The sequence below is a fragment of the Stigmatopora argus genome, chromosome 1 (assembly GCF_051989625.1).
Source record: "Stigmatopora argus isolate UIUO_Sarg chromosome 1, RoL_Sarg_1.0, whole genome shotgun sequence".
NCBI lineage: Eukaryota > Metazoa > Chordata > Actinopteri > Syngnathiformes > Syngnathidae > Stigmatopora > Stigmatopora argus.
In genome coordinates, this window is record NC_135387.1 from 4037229 (window position 1) to 4045162 (window position 7934).

The following is a 7934-nucleotide window of genomic DNA, read 5'->3' on the forward strand; positions in this document are numbered from 1 at the left end:
TGTGTCTACTTTCCAACATGTATAAAAGGCAGTTGAAATGGCAAAGTCAGCAATCTGCATTCACTTCCCCCTCCAGCAGAAAGAGTGCTCTGGACTGCTCAGTAACCCCAGCATGCACCCATTGCATCCCCAGTGCACCTCTGACTCACCCACAGAACTTTCAGGGCTTTGCTATTATTCATTTGGGGAATGATTGTTGACTATGTTCCACAACATGAAATTAAAACATGATGTAAGAGTCATTCTCTTAAGATTGTTGTTTTTTTCTGTATGAAAATCTCAAAATGAAGCATTCAGTACTCACACTACGCACACATTTAACATGTTCATCGGTTAGCATTAAACTGGACGACTTGCCTTTACGTTTTTGTCTTGTCCTTGAGCATCGTTAGCCGTCACGCGTGTTCCACACAATGCTTTCACAGGGTCAGGCTTTTCGCTACATGGGTCACTTCACCGGCTTTTCCGCCCCGGGCCTCGACTGTATTATCTATGTGCGTCAGCGTCTGTCAGCGTTTGTGTCCCTTGATTGTCACAGTTATGATATGTCAACAGATGACATACGACTTCCATGGAAAGATAGCGTCCACCGCTAGGCACCAGCAGCTCTCAATGTTTTGTGTCTTGAAATTAGCTGGAAAAGCGAAAAAGGAAATACTTTTTTTTCTTGGCGACACTCACTTCGGAAAAAGTGCTGCGGTTCAGTCTCGTTTTATTGCTTTCAAAGGTCTCTTTGACCCTTGTGTAAAGATGACGGAGAAAGGTTACATTTGTTTAATTTAGGATGCCCGTGGATGCTGCCCCTCCCTCCCTCAGTCCTACTGGGGGGATTATGGCGTCATTTGGGGCCCCCACAGGGTGTGTTATAAAGCCTGAGTCGAGCCCTTTACGCTCCGTCAGAGAGGCTAAAGGTTTACCGGACACTGTACCGGTCAATCTGGAAATCTCTCCCAATACATCTTTCGAGTTGGTGTCCACCTCTACCTGAGACTTTTTTAAACTACACTCCCACTCAGCTGACACTTATGTCTTTGAAACAGGTGGACAAAGGTGGTAAACGAGCAGAAAAAGGTTACGCCACTTGGTGAAGATCCCGTTGGTGGATTTTCTCAATTCTGTAAAGGACTGAAAAGGTTGAACTTTTGTCTGATCGCTGCCAAAGAAGTGCTTACCGCTAAAGTGCAACCATGTGGGAGTTTCGATCCATGAGTTTCTGGAGGGCGGTTTTCGCAGAGTTCTTCGGGACCATGTTCTTTGTATTTTTTGGTCTGGGCGCCGCCTTGCGCTGGACCACCGGGCCCCATCACATTCTCCATGTGGCCCTCTGCTTCGGATTGGCAGGCGCCACCCTCATCCAGTCCATCGGCCACATCAGCGGCGGTCATATTAACCCGGCTGTTACCTTCGCCTACCTGGTCGGGGCCCAGCTGTCACTTTTCCGTGCCTTTTTCTACATTATTGCCCAGTGCCTCGGCGCGGTCGCTGGCACTGCTGTGCTGTACGGGGTCACGCCTGCCAACATGAGGGGAAATCTGGCAATGAACACGGTAAGCGGTCACTGCGGAGCTTTCGATTAAATCATTTCAATTGTAAAAAACAAAAAAGAATCAATCCCACCTGTCCACAGCTGCAACCTGGCATCAGTCTAGGGATGGCCACTACCGTGGAGGTAATCCTCACCATGCAGCTCGTGGTGTGCATATTCGCCGTGACTGACGAGCGGAGAAACGGGCGCCTGGGTTCCGCCGCCCTCTCGATCGGCTTCTCAATCGCCATCGGGCATCTCATGGGGGTGAGCTGAATTGCAACCGGGAGGCAGTGGGCTTGCGAATGTGTGCCAGGATGTGATAATTAAATACGTTGTGTTTCAGATGCACTACACTGGTGCTGGCATGAACCCTGCCAGGTCCTTCGCCCCGGCGGTCTTGCTCAGAAACTTCCTCAACCACTGGGTAAGATCATTATATCTATCGGTGTCAATACATTAACTGACATTATGGATGTGACCTAGTGAATGATTTTTGCCACCCCTCCCAGTCTAAATGGACTGAGTGTCTCTCTACATCAATGGCAGCCAATGAGTTAACTTAGGATATAACATCAAAACAGTCACAACAATAGTAGGAAGATTACTCATCTATTTAATGAGTTTCAGTCTTTTATATCACGGGTGTCAAACTCAAAGCTAGGGCCAAATCTTGCTCGCTAAATAACCATTTGGCCCGTGAAAGTAAACATATTGTTTCTCGCTATTATAAGATTTAAATATAAAAAAATATAGTCATTGGTGAAAGATCAAGGACACCTGGAAATCAGGGTATATTTTATTATTTTGCAAAATAAAACACAACAAATAAATCATGAATGAATACCAGAATACTTAGTTTTTCACATTTAAAAAAAGTTTAAATTAAAGAAAACCAAAAATAAATTCAAAATAAATATTATTACTTTGCCCTACCCTTTTTTTTACTAAAACATTCGAATATAAGAGTAGAAATGAAAATATGTAAGAATATTTGCTATTATAGGCAGTTATTATAGTGGTTAGCGCGTCGGCCTCACAGCTCTGGAGTCCTGGGTTCAAATCCAGGTCAGTCCATCTGTGTGGAGTTTGCATGTTCTCCCCGGGCCTGCGTGGGTTTCCTCTGGGTGCTCTGGTTTCCTCCCACATTCCAAAAAAATGCATGGTAGGCTGATTGGACACTCTAAATTGCCCCTAGGTATGAATCTGTGCGTGAATGGTTGTGTGTCTCCTCGTGCCCTGCGATTGGCTGGCCACCGATTCAGAGTGTCCCCTGCATCTGGCCCGGAGTCAGCTGGGATAGGCTCCAGCATCCCCCGTGACCCTAATGAGGATAAAGCGGTTCAGAACATGAATGAATGATTGAATGAATATTTGCTATTATTCCATTCTTAGCAATTTTCTTACAAGACATCCCCTTCTTGACTAGCTATTTGCAATGATTTTGTGTTTCAAGTGCCGCAGTACATATACTGTCATCTATACACGAAATTTACTCAAAAAGCTAGATTACATTCCCATATTTCAATATAAAAAAGAGTTCGTTTCTACTCAGTTTTTATAAGCAGTTGAACATCATTAACAACCATTTCTACACGTCAGCAAACATAGGTGTTCCAAAAAACAACAACGTGCCAATGGACATTTTTTATGTCAACAATGTCAATAAACAGTTCAATGGCCATTAAAATAATTGTTCACCCATCTCATAATCGAGTAGTTGTCAATGAGTTGATTGATAGAGCACCATTAGTTGGGGTGACGTAATGGCCCATCAAAGGAAACCATGACTTTGATTTGGTCTGCAAAAACGATGATTTTGATGCCCCTTTGTCAAAAGTGGTAATATATCAACATTACTGTGTGTTAAATTGAAAAAAAAAAGTTCTATTTTAGAGCAGATCTGGTTTGCCTATCACACAATGAGTGAATCACGATAAACTGCTTGTTGTAAAACTGCAATGTTTGTATTTGTAGGTATACTGGGTGGGGCCCATAATAGGTGGTGCGCTGGGCGCCCTTCTGTACGATTTCATTCTGTTCCCACGTATGAGGGGCCTGTCCGAGCGCCTAGCCACATTGAAGGGGAGCCGACCCCCGGAGAGGGAGACCCAGCAGGACACCCGTGGGGATCCCATCGAGCTCAAGACGCAAGCCTTGTAAACCCCAGCCCTCATCCCACCTCGGGGTAGAAAATGAGGGCCATGCCCCCCTCTGTATTAAGAAGTGGACTTTGTGTTTGTGATAAAAGGCAGGCCCGCTTGCCTCCCGTCAGTCCAGTCAGGCCTGCATCTGAGATGGAGAGGAGCATGCCAACTGGGAGGGTGTTGCTGTTGAATTGAGTGTGGGGGCGGGGCTAGAGCTTGAATGTCAAATAAGAACAAATCACGGCACAGGTGAGGGGTGCAGGGCGTGGGTGAGAAACACTGGGTTTTTGCTTCTTTACAATTGAAAGTGAAAATTGGCGTGGTTTCCTACATGCAGCTCACATATTCTCCGTTGTAGTCCCCCAAAACCCCCAGCCCCAGCTTTATTTTGTTTTCTGCACTTCACACACAAGACGTGATGTATGATTACATTTGACCAGGATTTTACATTTTACAAATGGCCACAATTTATTCGTGGGTGTGTGAAAACTGTTGTGTGAGAGTGAATGTGTGTGCACGTGCCAGCTTGTAAATGCGGGTGTCTTTGCAAGTGTGCATGTGTGTGCTTGGGTGTGAGGGATGAAGATTGCCAATACAGTACCTCTTTTTTCATTTTCATTGCAGCACGACCGTTTTGTACTGATCACTATTCCTTTTTGTGACACACAGCCTCCCCTCACTGTGATATTTGTAACAATATCCATTTTTACATAAACCCATCCATAAGATTTCCGCCTATCTTAATCTGCACAGACGCAAAGAGATAGAATCTGAGAATTGGAAGAAATCGAGAGGTCAGTTTTACATTGAGTCTATTGTTTTGATCTATAATCCTAATTGGGATTACAACAGTGTTTCAATAAACTTTCACTTATAGTAAAATAAAACATTAGATTATTTTTCATGGGGTCAATTGTTCGATCTGCTTTATTTTACTGCAATAAACACTTTTGGCCAGAAGATGGCAAAAGTGACTGTTGTGTTGCAATCTATGTATAAATGCTACACAGAACTGTATGACCAGTATACATACAGTAATACCTTGAGATACTGGCTTCATGTGTTCAGGGACCGAGCTCGATTTACCCTAACTTAACCCTAACCCTTTCCCATAGAAATGAACTACCGTATTTTCTCGCATATAAGCCGTATTTATCGCAAAAAAAAAAGATGAATTAATCCAGGACACATAAAAAAGACTTGACATGCATGAAACTGCAAGGTGACCAAGACGAAACGCCATAACGCAAGACAATAAGGGCGATACGGTCACTTATTTCAAAATAGAGAAAAGATAAACAGATAGAACGCTAAACAAAATTAATTTTGACGTCTGTGAATGAAATTCAAGAAAAAAACTCATAAAACTTGTAAAATGCTCACTACTTGTGCCTAATACTGCTCGTTCAGGGCGTTGCCATCTTACCGTAGTTAAACGTGCTCTGACTGACCAGACGCGAGTGGCCTTGATGCATGTGTTCATAGCGTTTACCATGTCACCACATCCCAATAGTTGTTAAGGCTGATCGAAAGTCTTGCGGTCGATCATTAAAATATCAGCCTTGATACCTGCGTAATGTGTACCTCATGTTATTATTGCACCCAGACTTGGTGAAAAGTAGACTGCTACAGACACACTTCTTGAATGTACTTTTTGGAATTTGTCTACGTCCAAGCAACACCCTTTCGGAACACAGAAAGGAAATGATTGTACATTTGTGAGTGTGAAAAAAAAATCTGCTGATTTTTTAAATTTTTCTTTCTTGTTTGGAACTGACAACTATTGCAGTAATATGAACCATCGAAAAAATCGAGATATTTCGACATTCGAAGCAATTTGGCCGCCACAACATCTGAATATATCCTTAAAGTGTGATTTTGGAAAACATGTTGACAAAATCAGTCTTGCAAATTAAATGGTGATAAAAAGAGAATAGTTATTTGCTAAGATTTAAAACTCTAAGAGAAAAATGAATAATTTAATGTATTTGAATTTGAATGTTCTGAGAGTATCCCATGTTTCATCAATACCATGGAGATCAACCATAGCAAAATGTTATTATAAATCACCAAAGAGGGAACAATTTTTGTGAACGTAAACAATCCTTTTTATTATGCTAAATTGGACATAACTATTGTAGAAAGTGGTAACATTTGGAGATTTGGAATGAAAGCCTATTTGAAATCCTTTCTGTTCATGTTTAATGAGTGGACTTTTACCATTAGATACAGCTATATGGTGTATTGCAAATGTTTTAGTAATGAGTAAATATTTCTAAGGAACAATTTCACCATAAATATTAAAAGATTGTTTTATTTTATATCATTTTTGTCACGATTTTTAAGTCAAAAGTATATAATGACAGGTTTCCGAGAATTAAGTAAAATGTTGTTTTATTTGATTTTTTTCAGAATTCTGATTAGTGAAGTAGGCTACCTTCATTACATTTCTTAGCTATTTTCTTTTTCTCCTCTTTTGAACCTTACCTGAACTGATTTTGGGTTCATTTTGCTTTCGTTAACACTTCGACATTTATCCAAATTGATTTAATATGCATGTAACTAAATTGGCCTGGCAATTAATGTCGGAAATTAACTGTAAATTGCTTTATATTTGTGATGTCGAAGTGGATAATTGGTTTCATAGGAGATGATGATAGACTAACTACAAAGACAAGGTAGTGTTACATTTTTTCAAAAAGCTACTAGAGTGGGGAAATTTTTATTTTTAAATTTTTAATTTCAAATAATTGGTTTTAATATGCAACACGATACACATTATCGAATGCATTTGGAGTTCTTCATTAGCATGCAGGCGGCCCGGTGGCGCGAGTGGTTAGCGCGTCGGCCTCACAGCTCTGGGTCCAAATCCAGGGTTCACCTGTATGGAGTTTGCATGTTCTCCCCGGGCCTGCGTGGGTTTCCTGCGGGTACTCTGGTTTCCTCCCACATTCCAAAAACATGCATGGTAGGCTGATTTGACACTCTAAATTGCCCCTAGGTATGGGTGTGTGTGTGCATGGTTGTCCGTCTCCTTGTGCCCTGCGATCGGCTGGCCAACGATTGAGGGTGTCCCCCGCCTCTGGCCCGGAGTCAGCTGGGATAGGCTCCAGCACCCCCCGCAACCTTAATGAGAATAAAGCAGTTCAGAAAATGACATGAGAGATGATTACCATGCATTTTATCAGTTATGTGGCTTAATTGCTGTAAAGGGCACAGAGTTATTATATTAATCTTTGTGAACAGAGGGAAGTTGGTGGTTCAATTCAATTAATAAATATAAATCTATTCATTTGTTTGTGAATGTTAACTGATGTGAATGTAACTATTGCAGAGAACGGGAGAGCTGTTTTTCTGTTCCTGGCTGGAGAGGAGGTTTTGAACTCCTGTGAAGAATCCAGCCCAGTTTGCCTTTAGCATTTTTTCCTATTTTTTAGTTTACGCAATTTTTGTTTGTATCAATTTATTTATTTATTGGAACCAAGTCTACCTTCTTATGTTCACTGGTGAGAAGTAAGGAATTTGCATATGGAAGAAGCCAGTCTGGCTATTTATTCCAGTATAAAAAAAAGACCAAACGGTGTCTATCCTGTTGTAAAAGCAGTAAACGATAAGCCAACTTTTCCACTAATATTGCCTATTCTAACTTTACCTGCTTTGAACCTTACAGGACAGCGTCTGAATCTGGGTGTTTCAAGACAACCTGCCCCACAGTATCACCATCGCTTTGCCAGCATATCACCATAGTATCGCCATCGTATCGCCATCGTATCACCATCGTATCATATCACCATCGTATCATATCACCATCGTATCATATCACCATCGTATCATATCACCATCGTATCATATCACCATCGTATCTTATCACCATCGTATCTTATCACCATCGTATCATATCACCATCGTATCATATCACCATCGTATCATATCACCATCGTATCATATCACCATCGTATCATATCACCATCGTATCATATCACCATCGTATCATATCACCATCGTATCATATCAACATCGTATCACATCACCATCGTATCACATCACCATCGTATCACATCACCATCGTATCACATCACCATCGTATCTGTTAGAATTATTATGGAATATTCTATATGTGTTGTAAGCATTTTTCAATAAGTAGTAAGGCTATAAATCAAGTCATGGGAAGATGGACTTTTTTCCTGCACAGTCGACTCCTCAAGGGCGAAGGAAAAGAGGTCACGGCGTTACGGACACTTCTACCAAATGTTATGACGAAG

General features: G+C 41.5%; 1 protein-coding gene across 1 annotated transcript; it reads left to right on the forward strand.

Annotated features, from left to right (window-relative positions):
- The first annotated feature begins 874 nt into the window (after positions 1 to 874).
- On the forward strand, positions 875 to 4580 carry LOC144071214 (lens fiber major intrinsic protein-like). The gene is made up of 4 exons (XM_077596116.1): positions 875 to 1547; positions 1628 to 1792; positions 1872 to 1952; positions 3503 to 4580. Exons 1-4 carry the CDS (start codon positions 1188 to 1190, stop codon positions 3686 to 3688), a joined length of 792 nt encoding a protein of 263 aa, XP_077452242.1. The 5' UTR covers positions 875 to 1187; the 3' UTR covers positions 3689 to 4580.
- The last annotated feature ends 3354 nt before the right edge of the window (positions 4581 to 7934 follow it).